Source organism: Symphalangus syndactylus, chromosome 6 (assembly GCF_028878055.3).
Source record: "Symphalangus syndactylus isolate Jambi chromosome 6, NHGRI_mSymSyn1-v2.1_pri, whole genome shotgun sequence".
NCBI lineage: Eukaryota > Metazoa > Chordata > Mammalia > Primates > Hylobatidae > Symphalangus > Symphalangus syndactylus.
Genome location: NC_072428.2, coordinates 55954368 through 55973872, shown reverse-complemented (window position 1 = coordinate 55973872; position 19505 = coordinate 55954368). Strand labels below are relative to the sequence as shown.

General features: G+C 46.4%; 1 protein-coding gene and 2 non-coding genes across 3 annotated transcripts; all 3 read right to left on the bottom strand.

Moving 5' to 3' along the window:
* Window positions 1-9150: 9150 nt before the first annotated feature.
* Window positions 9151-15494, bottom strand: RPS3 (ribosomal protein S3). The gene is made up of 7 exons (XM_055282965.2): window positions 15380-15494; window positions 14108-14238; window positions 13192-13285; window positions 12482-12576; window positions 10709-10896; window positions 10049-10245; window positions 9151-9226 (listed from the first exon to the last, which is right to left on the bottom strand). Exons 1-6 carry the CDS (start codon window positions 15407-15409, stop codon window positions 10052-10054), a joined length of 732 nt encoding a protein of 243 aa, XP_055138940.1. The 5' UTR covers window positions 15410-15494; the 3' UTR covers window positions 9151-9226; window positions 10049-10051.
* LOC129485553 (small nucleolar RNA SNORD15) lies at window positions 10351-10496 on the bottom strand. The gene has a single exon (XR_008658693.1). It is a non-coding gene; the product is annotated as a small nucleolar RNA SNORD15 (small nucleolar RNA).
* On the bottom strand, window positions 14394-14541 carry LOC129485554 (small nucleolar RNA SNORD15). Its single transcript, XR_008658694.1, has one exon. It is a non-coding gene; the product is annotated as a small nucleolar RNA SNORD15 (small nucleolar RNA).
* Window positions 15495-19505: the final 4011 nt, after the last annotated feature.

The following is a 19505-nucleotide window of genomic DNA, read 5'->3' as shown; positions in this document are numbered from 1 at the left end:
ATGTTTACAGCAAGCTCAGGGCATATAACAATTATCTTCTCACCATGGTCATGCTTATGCTATAAATGTAGCTTTGGCTAATAACAGAAAGTCATACCAATCTGGGTGTTACAAGGGAAAAAAGAGAATGGTTTGGTAGATAAATAATATCAAGATCTAATGTCCCTGAGGGGGAGAATAGTAAGAAAAACAATCTCTGAGGTTGAAAATATTCACTCTCTATGATACTTCAATGTTTTCCAGCTCTGATGTTGGCAGACCCTACTTTGAAATACAACAGCTGCATTTATACATAGCAACATCAGATCTCAGAAATAATCACTAGATGGATGCCTATAATAACAGCACTTTGGGAGGCTGAGGCTGGCGGATCACCACAGGTTGGGAGTTCGAGACCAGCCTGGCCAACATGGTGAAACCCCATCTCTACTAAAAATTAAAAATTAGCCAGGTGTGCTAGTGCATGCCTGTAATCCCAGCTACTCAGGAGGCTGAGGCATGAGAATCACTTGAACCCAGGAGGCAGAGGTTGCAGTGAGCAGAGATCATGCCACTGTACTCCAGCCTAGGTGAGACTTTGTCTCAAAAAAAAAAAAAAATTAGAAATAATCAAGATGGAAAATAGAACAAGGCACAGTAAAAGGCCAAATTCACCATTGTAAAATGGGGATATTGATTATCTGCCCAGCTATGCCCACCTTTTGAATAGAAGCAGAAAGCATGGCACCTGTAGTCAGTGAACGTACAGTTGGGATGGGGAGAATCCAATATCATGAATTTAGGTATTAAAATCCAAGAGGATATGCTTAAGTAGTGGTAATAGTAACAGCTAGCACTAATTGGGCACTTGCTGTGATAGGTCAGGCATTGTGCTAAGCACTCTACATGAAGATGACCAAAGGGAGGAACAGGGAGGTAACTGATGTGCTTGCGCTCATACTGCTAAGTTGTATAGCTGGTGCTGAATCCAAACTGTCGGGCTTGAAAAGCTGGGGTCTTTTTTATTTTTCTCTTAGCCATGTTTTCCTTTATTGTCCAAGTTTTCTACAATGAGTGTTGATGGTTTTTTTTTTTTTTTTTTTTTTTGACAGAGTATCTCGCTCTCTCACCCAGGCTGGAGTGCAGTGGCATGATCGCGGCTCACTGCAACCTCCGCCTCCTGGGTTCAAGCAATTCTCATGCCTTAGCCTCCTGAGTAGCCGGGATTACAGGCATGTGCCACCACACCTGGTTAATTTTTTTTTTTTTTTTTGAGATGGAGTCTCGCTTTGCCGCCCAGGCTGGAGTGCAGTGGCACAATATCGGCTCACCACAACCTCCGCCTCCCAGGTTCAAGAGATTTTCCTGCCTCAGCCTCCTGAGTAGCTGGGATTACAGGCACCCACCACCACGCTCAGCTAATTTTTGTATTTTTAGTAGAGATGGTGGGGGGGGGTTTCACCGTCTTGGCCAGGCTGGTCTTAAACTCCTGACCCCGTGATCCACCCACCTTGGCCCCCCAACGTGCTGGGATTACAGGTGTGAGCCACCGTGCCCAGCTAAATTTTGTATTTTTAGTAGAGACAGGGTTTCACCATGTTGGCCAGGCTGTTCTCAAACTTCTGGCCTCTACTGATTCGCCAGCCTAGGCCTCCCAAAATGCTGGTGTGAGCCACCACACCCTGCCAGAGCTGGGCTCTTAACTGTTATAATGTCTCCAAACAGAGGGAATATACTAGATGATAAACACTAGAGAAGAAACACAGAAACACGTATTAATAGTTACATCTCCTTTAACTCCCACAACAGCCCTGTGAGATAACTGAGGAACAGAAAGGTCCAAGGTCACCCACTCACTCAATCAGTGCTGGTGCCAGAATTTGATCCCAGGTCTCTGATTGCAATGCTCAGTTTCTCCCCGCATCTCAAGTCTCCTTAGTAAAGCACTGCAGAGGAAGGTGTTCCCACTCGCCTCACCACCACAGCAGCACTGAGATACTCATAGCCTTTGCTTAATTTCCCAGGTAAGAGTGCAGAGCATCGCTGACTGGAGGTGGTGGGCTGGGTGGGGTCTGTGGCTGAAATTTCTTGGACCTCCCCTTGGTGGTGTGAGGTCACAGATGCGGGTGGCAGACTCCAGATTATTACGTTATGCTGTGAGCTTCAGCAGCCTTGCCAGCCCAGCTTCTGTCTGGGAGTGGATCCCCCAAAAAACCCTTTATCCACTGTCCTCTCAGCACACATTGTGCATCTCCTGGTTCTCTACGCTAATGGTGGTGTTTTCATCCCTGACTGGCTCACTCTCTGGGTCTATCTTCAAGAGCGCACATTACTAGCAGGTGTTCTCTCCTTGCCTGATGGGCAAGCTGATCAGTTAAGCAGCTCCCAGTCTGTCACCAGCTGCCAGGAAACCTAATGACTAGAACCTAACTCTTCAGAGCCTGAGAGTAACCATTTTTATTTTTTATTTATTTATTTATTTTTGAGACAGAGTCTCGCTCTGTTGCCCAGGCTGGAGTGCAGTGGCGCAATCTCAACTCACTGCAAGCTCCGCCTCCTGGCTTCACACCATTCTCCTGCCTCGGCCTCCCTAGTAGCTGGGACTACAGGTGTCCACCACCATGCCTGGCTAATTTTTTGTATTTTTAGTAGAGACGGGGTTTCACTGTGTTAGCCAGGAAGGTCTCGATCTCCTGACCTTGTGATCCACCTACCTCGGCCTCCCAAAGTGCTGGGATTACACGTGTGAGCCACGGCACCCGGCCAACAGTAACCTTTGATGAGAAGTCCATGAAAGGCTTCAGCCCTTGTCTCCATGTTGCCAATAGCTATATTTCTACCAGTGGGTTCCAAGGACAATTTCACAACATGGTTTTGGCCACCCAGCATCAACACCTTGCCTAGTTGGGGGAGACGGGCATTGAGTATGGCACTGGGCTGGGCCTCATTTCCACTGTAGAAGCCAAAGCTCTTTTTTCAGCAGCTGGGTCAGACACCAGGCTTGGCCAATCAGATGCTCACACCCACAACTTTAAACCTCAGAGTGACACAAAGAAAAAGGGACAGCTGAAAAATCATTCACTGGGAGAGTCTGGTGATGACATCCTAGACCAGACTTGCTTTTCAGCCATGACCTTGGCTGCGTTCCCTGATGCCAGCCTCCCTAGATCTCATTTCAGAGCTGAGTTTTCCAGGCTTCTCATAGATTCTGAGTTACCTGGGATCCTTCCAATAAAGTTCTAGGCTGCTTATGTTAGCCAGTTTCTTCTTTTGCTTACAGATACAATACCTAATTTGCTGTGGACGGCATCCAGCTCAGAGGGTTCTTGCCTCCAATGTGGGAGTCTTCCCTAAAATCCTGTTGTGGTGAGGTTACCCTGAGACGGCAGGCCTGCCCTTTCTAAAATGGCTTCTGAACAAATCGTGCATTAAGCTGCCAGTATTGTCATACTTAAGGCAATAGCGTCCGGGAAAAGATAAAAATACACACACACTCAGTTGTGTATACATGGACTGTATCTCTTTAAGAATATACAAGAAGGGCTGGGCGCGGTGGCTCATGCCTGTAATCCCAGCACTTTGGGAGGCTGAGGGTGGATCACAAGGTCAGGAGATAGAGACCATCCTGGCTAACATGGTGAAACCCCGTCTCTACTAAAAATACAGAAAATTAGCCAGGCGTGGTGGTGGACGCCTGTAGTCCCAGCTGCTCGGAAGGCTGAGGCAGAAGAATGGCATGAAGCAGATCACTTGAGGCCAGGAGTTCAAGACCAGCCTGGCCAACATGGTGAAACCCCATCTCTACGAAAAATTACAAAACTGGGTATGGTGGCGTGTGCCTGCAGTCCCACCTCTTGAGGCTGAGGCACAACAATCACTTGCCTGGGAGGCAGAGGTTGCAGTGAGCTGAGATCACACCACTGCACTCCAGCATGGGCGATAGAGCGAGACACTGTGTCCGAAAAAATAAATAAAATAAAAATACAAACACATAGATTAGTATCATCTTTATTTTACTGGTAACCAGATTTTATATCTGAAGCCCTGACAGAAAGAAAATGACTCTCGAGCTTTCCTGTGACCCCTGGCCCTCAGCCTTGGCTCGAAGAACATTCAGGAGAGCTACAAGTAAGCAAGTCTCTCCTCATTCATCAAGCCCCCACTGTAGAAGTAGGAAAGATGGAGCTGCAGAGAGGTCCGGCCAGGAAAGGCAATAGAGTCCATGACAAGAGCCAAGCCAGTGCCACAGTACCTCCTTAAAGGCTCCAAATACAGTCGTGCTGGAGGTTAGGGCTTCAACATAAGAATTTGGGGGGACATAAATCAGTCCATAACAGCAAGAGCCAGATCAGGAAAGGCTTCACAAAGCCAAGTTTCAACTAAGTTCTACTGGAGTCAGTCACAAGGGTGCAAGCAGTGTAAACAGCCAGGTACAAAAGCACAAAGAGGGAAAGGTGAGTCCTTGTTTGGCCTTTCCTTCAAGGGTGCTATAGATGTGCTTTACCTGGGTATTTAACTGGAAGCCTTTTGCAGTCCTGAGGGTAGGGCCACGACCACTACTGCAGCAGGATTCCATCTACTTGCATAGATTACAAGCTAGGATCTCTGGTTGTGTCCAGCACCACATATAAGGCTGAATGGTTATCCCTAAAGGACACTGACAATGTCAGACTGCTTCACCAAGAGCCACAAGGCCTTTAAGAATTACCTTAGAGGTCTTCCCACCTTCTCTAACAGCAGCTAAATTCAGGGAACCACTTAATTCCTCTACTGAATAGCACTCCTATGGCACAGCCCTGGCTGGAAGAGTAACGCCATCTGGTCAAGCAACAAGCATTTTCAACTCTCCCTCCCCATTTAAGACATATTAAGGGCTGGGCGCAGTGGCTCACGCTTGTAATCCCAGCACTTTGGGAGGCCGAGGTGGGTGGATCACGAGGTCAGGAGATCGAGACCATCCTGGCTAACATGGTGAAACCCCGTCTCTACTAAAAATACAAAAAAATTAGCCAGGCATGGTAGCGGGCGCCTGTAGTCTCAGCTACTCGGGAGGCTGAGGCAGGAGAATGGCGTGAACCCAGGAGGCGAAGCCTGCAGTGAGCCAAGATCGCGCCACTGCACTCCAGCCTGGGCGACAGAGCGAGTCTCCGTCTCAAAAAAGAAAATAAATAAATAAAAACACTTGCTAGTACTTTTTATTATACTGTCTAGGGAGGCAATTACTTTGAAAATCAAGGTAAATGCCAAGCACAGTGGCTCACATCTGTATTCCCAGCACTTTGGGAGGCCAAGGCAGGAGGATCATTTCAGGTCAAGAGTTCGAGAGCAGACTGGGCAACATGGTGAAACCCCATCTCTACTAAAAACATAAAAATTAGGCCGGGCGCAGTGGCTCACGCCTGTAATCCCAGCACTTTGGGAGGCTGAGGCGGGCTGATCACGAGGTCAGGAGATCGAGACCATCCTGGCTAACATGGTGAAACCCCATCTCTACGAAAAATACAAAAAACTAGCCAGGCGTGGTGGCGGGCACCTGTAGTGCCAGCTACTCGGGAGGCTGAGGCAGAAGAATGCCATGAACCTGGGTGGAGCTTGCAGTGAGCTGAGATATCACCACTGCACTCCAGCCTGGGTGACAGAGCAAGACTGTCTCAAAAAATAATAAAGTAAAAATAAAAATTAGTTAGATGGTGGCACATGCCTGTAGTCCCAGCTACCCGGGAGGTGGAAGTGGGAGGATGGCTTGAGCTCAGGAGATGGAGTTTGCAGTGAAATTGTGTCACTACCACTGCACTCCAGCCTGGGCAATAGAGCCAGACCATCTCAAAAAAGAAAAAATAAATAAAATAAAAATACAAACACATAGATTAGTGTTCTTTTCAAAAAAGAAAATCAAGGTAACTTGGGAGGGTGGGGCTGTGTTTAGAATGGGATACAGAGGGAGTCCCAGCATAATTTACACTTCTCAAACTCTGGTTACCGAGTGCTCACCTGAGCTCTACATTTGTCTTACATAGTTTTCTGTAGAAGACTAGGCTGCGTAGTGGCTCACGCCTGTAATCCCAGCACTTTGGGAGGCAGATCACTTGAGGTCAGGAGTTCAAGACCAGCCTGGCCAACATGGTGAAACCCTATCTCTACTAAAAATACAAAAACTGGCCAGGAGTGGTCTTCTGTAATCACGGCTACGCAGGAGGCTGAGGTTGCAGTGAGCTGAGATTGTGCCACTGCACTCCAGCCTGGGCGACAGAGCAAGACTGTCTCAAAAAGAAAAAAAAAAATCCCACTTCAGCCCCCTCAAGATTACAGGCATGAGCCACTGCACCTGGCCTCCCATATCTTCTTAGATACAAGGGAGGGGGCAAATCTGGGGGTCTTTTTTTTTTTTTTTTGAGACAGGGTCTGTCACCCAGGTTGGGCTGGAGAGTGGTGGCACAATTATGGCTCACTGCAATCTCCACCTCCCAGGATCAAGCCATCCTCCCACCTCAGTCTCCACATCTGGCAAATTTTTAAAATCTCTTCATAGAGACAGGGTTTCACCATGTTGTCCAGGCTGGACTGGAACTTCTGGGCTCAAGTGATCCACCTGCCTTGGCCTCCCAAAGCGCTGGGATTACAGGTGTGAGCCACCACAGCTGCACACATTTTGGCATTTTTAAATGGTTACACAGGGGTGTTCACTTTGATAATTCAGTAATCTATACACTAATAATCTTCATTTTTCTGTCACAATTATTTCTTCCTCCCTAAGCTGTTACTCTTACTGCACATTGCCTTTGTCACAGCACCACCTAGTGGTAATTAACAGCACTTTCTCCCAATAATTCAGTAATCTATTATGCTAATAATCTGCATACTTTTCTGTCACAATTCATTAAGTTTCTTTCTTTCTCCTTAAGCTATTACTCTTACTGCACATTTCCTTTGTTACAGCAACACCTAGTGGGAATTAACAGCACTAACTTCTCCTACCAGCTGAACTTCCAAGTGAACTGGAGAAAACTCATGAGGAATTTAAAAAGATCACCTAATCTAGTAATACACAGCGCAGTATAGTCTTAACCTATTCCCAGCACATAATTTGCAGATGTTTGGCTGGGCACAGTGGTTTACGCCTGTAATCCCAGCACTTCGGGAGGCCGAGGCAGGCAGATCACGAGGTCAGATCGAGACCACCCTAACACGGTGAAACCCCGTCTCTACTAAAAATACAAAAAAAATAGCCGGGCTTGGTGGCAGGCACCTGTAGTCCCAGCTACTCAGGAGGCTGAGGTAGAATGGCGTGAACCAGTGGGCAGAGATGGCGCCACTGCACTCCAGCCTGGGTGACGGAGCGAGACACCGTCTCAAAAAATAAAAAAAAATTTGCGGATGTTCAAGTAAGTTCAACTGGCTGGGTGTGGTGGCTCACACCTGTAATTCCAGCACTCTGGAAGGTCGAGGAGGGGGGCACTTGAAGTCAAGAGTTTGAGACCAGCCTGGCCAACATGGGGAAACCCCATCTCTACTAAAAATACAAAAATTAGCTGGGCATGGTGGCGGGTGCCTGTAATCCCAGCTAGCAGGAAGCTGAGGCTGGAGAATGGCTTGAACCTGGGAGGCGGAGGTCGCAATAAGCCGATATAGCACCATTGCATTCCAGCCTGGTACACAAGAGCGAAACTCCACCTAAAAAAAAAAAAAAAAAAAAAAAAAAAAAAAAAAAAAGGAATCCATATAATCATCAAAGACTCTTTCAAAAAAGTGAAGGAGGGGCAGCACATCTGCAAGATGAAGTTCTAGAGATTGATGCACAATGAGAATATACAGCAGTCTTCCTGCAGTACCAATGATTGGTTCTATGACCCCCTTCAAATACCAAAATCCCCAGATGCTTAAATTCCTTATACAAAATGGTAGAGTATTTATACCTAAGATAACCTAGGCACATCCTTAGACTTTCAATCTTCACTGGATTACTTTTAATACCTAATGTACATGCTACATAGCTGTTACACTGCAGTGTACAAGAAAATAAGTGACAAATATAGTATTTTGAAAATAAGAAAAATAAGTCTACATGTTCAGTACACACACAACCATCCTTTTTGATTATTTTTTATCCAAAGTTGGTTCAATCCACAGATGCAAATCCCTTGGACAGAGGGCTGACTCTATCACTATAGAAGTGTACACTTAAATGGTTAAGATGACCAATTTATGAGTCAAAGAGGAAGGGGGGACAGACACTTGTCAGTGTGCGCCCTACATAACTACCTCAAATATTAAGCCCTTACCATGTGCCAAGCAATACAAACACCATGTGCAGCTCAGTCTAATTGAGAAGACAACCAAATCATCACAGCACCTGCTAAGCGGTCTATGGAGCCAGGGTTATCTCATCAGCCAGGCTGCATCACCAGGAAGCAGCCACCTGATTAGGCCTTCCAGGCCCGTAACAGCTGTCCCTGGAAGTCCCCTCTGTGATCAACCAGAATCTGATTTATCATCGGTCTCATATGATTTTCAAGCCAACCTATCCCTCACTAGTTTTGCCTAAAAAAATAGTGCTGAATTTCTTGTAAAGTACAGACACTAGCAGAAAATGCTTCAAAACTTTGATAGATAAAATCAGAGACAATTTAAACGTTCTTTACAGTTCTCCAGAACATAATGGCCTGTAGTACCAATGACTGGTTCCATGATACCCTAAGAGAACACAACTTAGGAATGTGGATTCTAACGATAGCTTTATACTGCTTAGGCAAATTTACTTGAGCCTTAAGTGCCTTCAGTGGTGCGAGCAAATTTCCTTTACACTTTAAAGAGGGTGATTAACGAGTACATATGTAAAGAACACTTAGAGCACAGAATGACACAAAATATAATGGCCATTTATATTCACTTTCTATGTGCAACATGGATCGCCTTATACATAGGAAAAACTCAAAATATATCCCTCTTCTAAACCTACAATCCTAACTACAGGACAACGAATCAAGGTGCTGCCTTGCTTGCTATCACAGCCTTCGCTATCACACAAAGATATTTCTCTGGTTGGCTCTGCTTGGGTCTTACTGTTCTGGCCCTTGCAAATACCACAAGTATGGTTAAAACCAAGAAGGTATGTAATGCTCCCAGGCCAACATGCCCCTCAGTCTGAATACTGAACAGTCTAGTCAGACCTTGTGTCTTTGTACAAGATTTTATTAAAGGTCTTTACAGAGCAACATCCAGACTCCAGAACACAGCTGCCAAGGAGACCCTGAAACCAAATAAAGCACAAAAGTAAGAAACTTTACCCGAGTTATTAAGTTCCTCATTTACCAAATGGATACACACTCCCACTTAGGGTTTGCAGCAACATTAATAAAATACATACATAAGGGTTTGTCCTTTTTCATATATATATATAAAAAAAAACAAGGCACCTAGAGACACAACACCTATAAAAAACCCCAAGTGTTGACCATAGGAGGCTTGTTAGTGTTTTACAGGGGCTGCTAAATGACAGAATAGCAAAAGTGCCTAGAAAATCTTGAGCAGCCAAGCACAGTGGATCACCTGAGGTCAGGAGTCTGAGACCAGCCTGGCCAACAAGGTGAAACCCCGTCTCTACTAAAAATACAAAAATTAGCTGGGCTTGGTGGCAGGTGCCTATAATCCCAGCTACTTGGGAGGCTGAGACAGAATTGCTTGGACATGGGAGGCAGAGGTTGCAGTGAGCCAATATTGTGCCACTGCACTCTAGCCTGGGCGACAGAACAAGGCTGTCTCAAAAAAAAAAAAAAAAAAAAAAAAAAAAAAAAAAATTTTTTGAGCAAATAAGGGAGGATAAGGGAAAACTATTTCATATACATGAGTAAAAGCAGGAACTTCTTTCTGAAAAGAATAAAGGCAAACACCTGTCCCAATGGAATCGAGGGTTAAATAGACCTCAGGTTTCAACTTGTATTCTCCCACATAAAGCAAATAAATGAAATTCTTATTCACCAAATGCTTACCAGAATGTGGGATACAAGTATTAACAGAAAGACTTGGAAGGACCCTATTCTGCCCCAAGAGACCCCTGCCCCTGCAGACATACCTGTTATGCTGTGGGGACTGGCTGGGGCATGGCAGGTGGCTCTGGCTTCCCACCCTTCTGTTCTGAGATGGGGGTGGTGGGCAGTATCTCATCTTTGGGTTCCACGATGCTCACGTGGTCAGGCAGGGGCTTCTTAGGGCCAATCTTACCAGTTGGGTCCCAGGGCAGCATGATCTTCACCTTGATGCCCAGCACACCTAGAGGACACCACAGTTGTTAGCACACAGCTGGGGTCTCACTGGCCCCCATCACACAAGACCAAAGAGAGTAAGCAGTTTACTCAAGCACCCCTGGGTCTGGACCCTTCTCAGACAAATGCCTCTAAATCGATCAATAAATAGGACACTTCTGCAAAAGGAACTCGTGCACAGCACCACAGAACATGGCACTGACAAGGACCAACAGCAGGATGTGACCTTTCTGACTCGTCATCGTGTCATCACTGAAGGGTACACAGATGGCTAAAACAAGGACAAACCAACTCTTGGATCTGACAGATCTCAGCAATTCGATTCTTACAGATCAACGTGGCAATCGATACACCAAGGAATATGATCATGCCCGGCTGCTTCCATGATAAACTCCCCCAAATACTTAGATGTCTGCGGAAAACCAAATCTGTCCACAAATGCCCTTTGCCAAGCACTCTCAGCTGCTCACCCTGTCTGAGCAACACGTGGCGCACAGCAGTATCAACGTAGTAGTTAACAGGGTCTCCGCTGTGGATCATCAGGCCATCCACAAACTTCATGGATTTAGCCCTCTGTCCTCGGAGTTTCCCAGACACCACGACCTCGCAGCCTTTGGCCCCACTCTCCATAATGAACCGCAGCACACCATAGCAGGCCCTTTAAAAGAACAGAAGAGAGCCACTTGTGTTATTGTCAAGGACCTCCACCAAGTTTGAAAAACAAAACAAAGACTTGGTTTTCAATGTTCCTTTAATGGAGAATAAATTTGACCAGAGTCTGGCCCCAAGAATACCAATTCTCTTCCACACCTATCATTCCGAACCTTAGGGTAATATTCATTAAGTATGTCAAGCTCCTAAATATGCACTTTCCAACCCTGGCTGCATACTGCAATCACCTCAGAAGGCTACAATAAAAAACAAAAGAAACCCTAACATCTAGGCCCTACTCTAGGCCAATTAAATGGGCAAAGTCCAGGAATATGTATTTTAAAATGCTCCCCAGGTGATTCTCATGTATAATCAAAACTGAGAACCACATTTAAACTCCACAATTACCCACTCAGTGGTCCCTTGAAATACTCTGCAAGCTCCGAAGTCTCATTCACTAGGAAAGCTAACGCACCTAGGATCCTGGCTACCTTGCTATTAGAATGCTGATAAAACATTTTAAAATATGACCTACCCCCCACCCCAACTCATTCCATAGTTTACACTCTGTGAGATACTAACTGGAGAGCTAGCCACCTCCAGGGCCCTTTCACATTTATCTTACTTAATATCCCACAACTGAGAGGTGGTATAATGGTCCACCTTAGAAGATAGGAGATCCCAGGCTGAGAAGTTCATTAACTTGCTTCAATGTGTGCAAACAGCATGTGGAGGGGTTATTAAGACAGATTGCTGAGCCACACATCCAGTTTCCCATTTGGTGGGTCTGGGACTGGCACTAATCTGAGAACCATTGTTCTAAGCAGCCTAGCTGGCACTCAAACCAGGTAAGCAGTCTTTTCTAGGTCCCTACCTAGAGCCTTGCCTACACTACCCATCCCTACCAATCAATCTTCCTACAGCACAGCTTTCCTGTCATTCCTCTAGGCAAGGCATTTCAATGCCTTGACATACAGTCAAACTGCACAAATAACTTCCTGTTGAAATCTTACCAGTAGACCCTCACATTACTACCATCTGCATGCAACTCAGAGGTTAAGTGTCTAGATTTTAAGCTATTTTGCATCAGGTCTATCTTATCTCTTCACAATACCATTTTAAGAGTGAACACATTAAGCAGATTTGAATGATTGCTACTAAAGTTTCATGGTATCCTACAAGTACTAAGGCACTTCTACCTAGGGATATGTAACACACACCCAGTAACAGGCCTAATTATTCCTCAATGCCCACCGCCCCCACCCCACCCCCAACAGGGATCTTTGTAAAGCCTTCTCGAGAAGACCAACAGGAGTTGGTCCCCTCCTTGGACAATTCTATTTGTGTTTAACTCCCAAAGCACCCAGAACACTTCTCCATTACAGGACTGACCACCCTTTATGGTTCTTGCTGCTTTAGTAGTCTTGTTAGCCTACCAGTTCAGTGAGGGCATGGCTTAGTATCTTACTATAATCCTAGGAGACTAGCAGATCCTGTAACTTTTTATAACAGCTCATATGCTAAATTAACAAATGGCAGACATATTTTGATACACACAAAAGGTCATGACCATTAGGTCTCAGGACACTTACCTCCGCACAGCAAGCCCTCCTAGGAGTTTGTAACGCAGAGACTCTGCCTGGGCAATGGCACACAGACCTCTAGTGGCCACCTTTTCAGCGTAAAGCTTTAAAGGAAGCAAGGGATATCCTGTTACCATCACCATTATTTTCAACTGAAAGTTGAAATTTGGCATTTGCCACACAAGTATCACTTTCTACACCAAGCTTGCCCAATCCACGGGCCGCATGCTGCCCAGGAGATGGCTTTGATTGTGGCCCAACAGAAATTCAACATCGTGATTTTTTGCACTACCAGTAGTGTGGCCCAAGACATTTCTTCTTCCAATGTAGCCTATGGAGGCCAAAAAGATTGGACACCACCATCACATACAGCATATAATTTCAGTATCCCTCAATTCCTAAAGCACTTCTACCACCTACACACAATGCAGGTTCCTTGCCCTCCCACCCTGGCTCCTTTGGCCATACCAAGTACACCAATGGGGATAGTCAATCCATCATATGCATCATTTCTATACCCAAGTTGAATGTAAAATCCTTTAACCATCAGCGATTAGCAGAACAGGCTTACAAAGTTAAGCCCATTATTCATTAAGAGGATTTCAACAGTTATACCAGTCCATTTGTAATGAACAAACAATTAAAGTCTCCAAGTTGAGAGTTTTTAGAAGTATCATTCTGAAGAGCCATTATCTCTGGCATATGCCAGAATCACTCACCTCTACACTGCCCTCTGGAAAGCCAAACCTCTTCTGAACTACAGCAGTCAGTTCCCGAATCCGCCGGCCCTTCTCACCAAGAACATTCTGTGTTCTGGGGGGAAAAAGTGACAATTCATGATTCTCACAAATGCTAGATGTAACTTTAAATCTTGCATATACGTGTGGATGTGTGGTAGCAAAATCTCTGCCACAAAGCATGTATTTTTCATTGACAAAAACTAAAATTTATAAAATGCAGCTTTTTTTGAGACAGGGTCTCACTCTGTCAACCAGGCTGGATCACACCAATGGCTCACTGCAGCCTGAACCTCTTGAGCTCAAGCCATCGCCTGCTTCAGCCTCTGGAATAGCTGGGACCACAAGCATGCACCACCACACCCTTTATTTTTTGTAGAGAGGGGGAGAGAGGGGGTTTCCCCATGTTGCCCTGGCCGATCTTGAACTCCTGAGCTCAAGTGATCCTACGCCTGGCCTTAAAATCTAGCTTTTAAGAAGCAATTACATTCACTAAGCCCAGATTCACTGGTCCGTCTGTCCCCTTAAGTTCATATAGGATAAACCGGCCGGGCGCGGTGGCTCACGCCTGTAATCCCAGCACTTTGGGAGGCCGAGGCAGGCGGATCACGAGGTCAGGAGATCCAGACCGTCCTGGCTAACACGGTGAAACCCCGTCTCTACTAAAAATACAAAAAATTAGCAAGGTGTGTTGGCGGGCGCCTGTAGTCCCAGCTACTCGGGAGGCTGAGGCAGGAGAATGGCGTGAACCCGGGAGGCGGAGCTTGCAGTGAGCCGAGATCGCGCCACTGCACTCCAGCTTTGGGGACAGAGCAAGACTCCGTCTCAAAAATAAATAAATAAATAAATAAACCAATTTGGCATTTACAACAATTATAGGTGATGGCCAGAGTTTTACCTGGTGGCTAAGATAATGATTTCTGTCCTGGTTGGTGTAACTCGCACTTCAACTCCAGAGTAGCCATCTTCAGCCAGCTCCCGAGTAAGAAACTCATTCAGTTCAGCTTTGAAGATGCCATCAGCGACAAACTAATCCAAACAAAGCAAAGTTCAAAATTAGGACATGGGTGTAGGCTCACTTTCGCCTGAGCCAGTGTAGTCTTATTAGTCAATGCATCCCTCACCAAAACTAAATACCTCCAACCAATGGTTCCAAACCCTTGTTCCAACAGGAGTGCAGCAACCCTTCTCAGACAAATGCCTCTAAGTCATCTTTAGGAAATTACTTCAACCAGGGCCCTTTAAACTGTGCCACAGAACGCAGCACAGAGTAGGCCACCTGGGCAAAGAGAACACCCCCAAGTCAGACTCGTCATCATCTCTTCATCGAAGGGTCTAAAACAGTTCCACATGCAAAACAAGAAACTGCTCTAATGGCCTATTTACACTTCACTCAGCACAGCAAAGACACTGTACCTGTCACTTTAAGGAACAGATAGTAGACTTAACATAAGCTCTCTCACTTGTAGACACAACCTGCACCGTCTAAAGAATCCCAGCCATGTTATCTGGCCTTACGGTACCAACAGAGCTGGCAAATCCTAACTCTCGAGAAGTTGTGGATTTAATTTTAACATCGAAGTGTATATATTAAACGACAAACTGTCTATTTTTAAAGCTAATGATTTTTACACAGTTCTCTCCCATGGAATGACAAGGCGTTAAATCCGAGGCAGCTTCCTCCCGGGGTCCCCAGACAGGGCAAGCAACCGTCAGCAACCCTTCAGGTTGAGGTCCTAGGGCCAGCAGACTGTACCCACACACGACCAGTTAAGGCAAGAATACACTGCTGCCTTCCCTTCCCAAAACCATGGGATAAGACATGAGGGAAAATGACACACGCCCTCAAAATACCACGTTTACTAATTCCATTGACCAAAAAATGCTCACAAACGCCTTCTCCGGGACAGATGGGGCGCCTGGTGCCCATCTCTCTGCGCTTCACTTGGAAACAGAGAAAAACCTGTCTCTCCCTTCCCCGGTCACACAGCGCCCGCCTGGCTCGGGCCTCTCACTCAATCCACCGCCATCCGCGGCCCGCAGGAACGCCAAGAAGCCTAAGCCGCTTCCCAGGGCAGGCCACGGAGCTGCAGGCCTTGCGGTGGCACCCCGAGAAGCCCTCGACCCGCGCGGCGCCGTCGTTCCCCAAACCCAGTCCCCAGAAGCTCACCTTCCTCTTCTTGGAAATTTGCACGGCCATCTTGCCGCCGCGCTCCGCTGAAAGGAAAGGAAGTGGTTCGCGGGCGGAAGTGAGTATAAAGGGCGCGAGCGACGGCGAAGGGCTGCGCTACGTGGACGCCTGTGGGCGCTCATGGGAAATGTAGTTTTTACGTAAATAAAGCGCCAAGGGAAAGAAGAGTGTAGGCAGGAACAGGAAAGAGGGTTCATCCAGCAGGAGTTCTAAACTTAAGAGGAACTTAGAGTTCAATTCTTATAGTTTAAAAACAAGCAATGTGAGATGCAGAGGTGGAAATTACAGGTATAAGTTCACATAGCAAGATAGATGAACCAGCGTGGAACTCTGGCCCCTACACTTTCAGAGTGGACACTGTAATGAAAATCTGCTGAAATCCCTTAGTGAAACTCATTTAAGACTCCTCTTTGGGAGGCCAAGGCGGGCGGATTACTTGAGATCAAGAGTTCGAGATTAGCCTGGCGAACATGGTGAAACCCCGTTTCTACTAAAAATAGAAAAACTAGCTGGGAGTGGTGTCGGGCACCTGTAATCCCAGCTGCTCGGGAGGCTGAGGTGGGAGGATTGCTTGGACCTGGGAGATGGAGGTTGCAGTGGGCCGAGATTCCACCACTGCACTCTAGCCTGGGCGACAGAGTGAGACTCTGTCTCAAACAAACAAACAAACAAAACAACTCATGTCCCCCAGTCTGTGCCCATTTCCTCCGTTCCAAATGATAACAACAAAACCTGATATTTACTAAGTGTTAAGGACTGCGTTCTGTGTCCTTTATGTTGTTCTCATTTACCCCACCTTACTTTCATCAAGTCCATTACAATTTGTAACAGAAGTCCCAGAGAGTGGCTCATGGGACCCTTCCTTCCTTCCTTCCTTCCTTCCTTCCTTCCTTCCTTCCTTCCTCTCTCTTTCTCTCTCCCTCTCTCTTTCTCTCCTTTCTTTCTTTTCTCTCCCATTGCCCAAGCTGGAGTGCAATAGTACGATCTCAGCTCCCTGTAACCTCCACCTCCCGGGTCCAAGTGATTCTTCTGCCTTGGCCTCCTGAGTAGCTGGGATTACAGGTGCACACCACCACACCCGGCTGATTTTTGTATTTTTATTTTTATTTTTATTTTTATCTTTTTTTTTTTTTTGGAGTTGGCGTCTCGCTCTGTCACCCAGGCTGGAGTGCAGTGGCGCGATCTCGGCTCACTGCAAGATCCCCCTCGGGTTCACGCCATTCTCCTGCCTCAGCCTCTCCTAGTAGCTGGGACTACAGGCGCCTGCCACCACGCCCGGCTAATTTTTTTTGTATTTTTAGTAGAGACGGGGTTTCACCATGGTCTCAATCTCCTGACCTCGTGGTCCGCCCGCCTCGGCCTCCCAAAGTGCTGGGATTACAGGCGTGAGCCACTGCACCCGGATATTTTTGTATTTTTAGTAGAGATGAAGTTTCACTATGTTGGCCAGGCTGGTCTTGAACTCCTGACCTCAAGTGATCCACCTGCCTCAGCCTCCCAAAGTGCTGGGATTACAGGCATGAGCCACTGTGCCCGGCCTTCTTTTTCAATTAAAAAAAAAATCTAGCCAGGTGCAGTGGCTCAGGCCTGTAATCCTAGCACTTTGGGAAGCCAAGGCAAGTGGATCGCTTGAGGCCAGAAGTTTGAGACCAGTCTGGGCAATAGAACGAGACACCCTCATCTCTATGAAAAGTGAAAAAAGAAAATTATCCAGGTGTGGTGGTGTGTGCCTGTAGTCCCAGATACTCTGGAGAGAGAGGTGAGAGGATTGCTTGAGTACAGGAGGTCTAGGCTGCAGTGAGCCGTGATTGTGCCACTGCACTCAGCCCGGGCAACAGAGTGAGACTCAGTCTAAAAAAAATAAAAAATTAAAAATGTCCCTTCATTTTTTTATGAAGGTTACAGAACAGTTGAAAAAACTGTACATGTATGCATCACCAAGCTGAGGGGGAATTGAGAATGATGCTACAATTAATATTTTGCTGTTGCTTTATCATGTATCTACTCATCCCTGTAGCCACCCACCAATACATCTTTTGAGGCACTTCAAAGTTGCAGACATTGGTAAACTTTACCCCTAAACACTTCAGTAACAGTTTTATTTTATTTATTTATTTTTTTGAGACAAAGTCTCATTCTGTTGCCTAAGCTGGAGTGCAGTGGTGCGATTGCGGCTCACTGTAACCTCCACCTCCCGGGTTCAAGTGATTCGCCTGCCTCAGCCTCCTGAGTAGCTGGGACTACAGGCACGCGCCACCATGTCCAGCTAATTTTTGTATTTTTAGTAGAGACAGGGTTTCACTATGTTGGCCAGGCTCATCTTGAACTCCTAACCTTGTGATCCGCCCACCTCGGCCTCCAAAAGTGCTGGGATTACAGGCGTAAGCCACCGCACCCAGCCAACAGTTTTAAGTTTGAATAGTTTTCTTCATTTAAAAGTCAGGGTATTTCTCTCTAAAACTATTTTAGGTTTTTCTTAAGGATATAGAAAGATCTAGCAAAATAGTGAAGCCACATTTCTTCATGGGCAGTGCTCTCCTTCCCTGTTATACAAAAAGAGGCTTTCCAATGTGCCACACTCCCTGGCAGCATCACTCAGTTATTTTCTGGTCCTAGAAGCCACTGAAGTGTTTAACTCCAGCACTAAAACAACTCTGATGTAAAGTGACCTGTCCTATGATCATGGAATTAACAGAGTTCTATGGGAGCTGAGCAGAGGGACTAGGGAAGATGACAAAAAGTGGATGGGTGCGGTGGCTCATGCCTGTAATCCCAGCACTTTGGGAGGCCGAGGCAGGTGGATCACCAGAGGTCATGAGTTTGAGACCAGCCTGGCCAGCATAGTGAAACCCCATCTCTACTAAAAATACAAAAATTAGCCAAGTGTGGTGGTGCATGCCTGTAATCCCAGCTACTTGGGAGGCTGAGGCATGAGAATCACTTGAACCCGGGAGGTGGAATTGCAGTAAGCCATGGTCAAAGTCACTGCCCTCCAGCCTGGGTGACAGAGCAAGACTCCATCTCAAAGAAAAAAAAAAGAAAAGAAAAGAAGTGGATGAACCAAAGAACCAAAGAGATAGTAGCTGTGGATCTTTTTTTTTTTTTTTTTTTTTTTTTTGAGACAAAGTTTCCCTTTGTTTTCCAGGCTGGAGTGCAGTGGCTCAATATCGGCTCACTGCAACCTCTGCCTCCTGGGTTCAAGCGATTCTCCTGCCTCAACCTCCCGAGTAGCTGGGATTATAGGCATGCACCACCACTGGCTACCTTTTGTGTTTTTAGTAGAGACAGGGTGTCACCATGTTGGCCAGGCTGGTCTCGAACTCCTGACCTCAGATGATCCACCCGCCTCGACCTCCCAAAGTGCTGGGATTACAGGCGTGAACCACTGTGCCCAGCAGATGCCCTAGTTTGTGACTTCAGGTGTGAATGCTTGGCGACAACGCTTACCAAGATGAGGAACCTAGGAATAGGTTGTTTTTCTTCCCCCCCACCCCCCATCCATCTGTTATCTCTCTCTGCTCTTCATGTGCCTCTTCATCCAGCTCCTTGGTCTGTCTATAGAGTGGGGCCAGGTTGCTGAAAACGTGAGCCTGGTAAATCCACCTGCCTATGGATTCACTAGAGATGTGGGCGCTGAAGGAGAGCACCCGGCCTTGCGTGCTGGGATCAGAGTAAAATCACAGCAGGCTCCTAGACCCTCTCAGTGAATCGCTTCTATTTTTAATTCCCATATGCCTCACATTCTCCCATGGTCCCTATTATAATCTTTGACAAAGCTTGAACCCCAGAACTTCCTCCTCACTTTCAGTACTCAACCTCCCTCCTAGCCCGTTGCCCCCCTAATAGATTGTACAACCAGAAACTGCCTCCCGCCCATCCTATAATCCCATGTGTCCCTAGCTATCCTTTCCTCCTTCCTTCCTGGCTTAGGAAAGAGACCCTCTTTCTTCCCAAGGTCAGCCTTCCTGTTGTGTTCTGGTCCTAGTTTAGTTCTGTTTCCTTAAGACCTTGCTCTAGCAATCATTCTCCCCGTTACCTGTGGTAATCTCACTTCATACTGACTCTTTCCCTTCCCTGCTGCCTGCATGTTAAATACACCACTTCT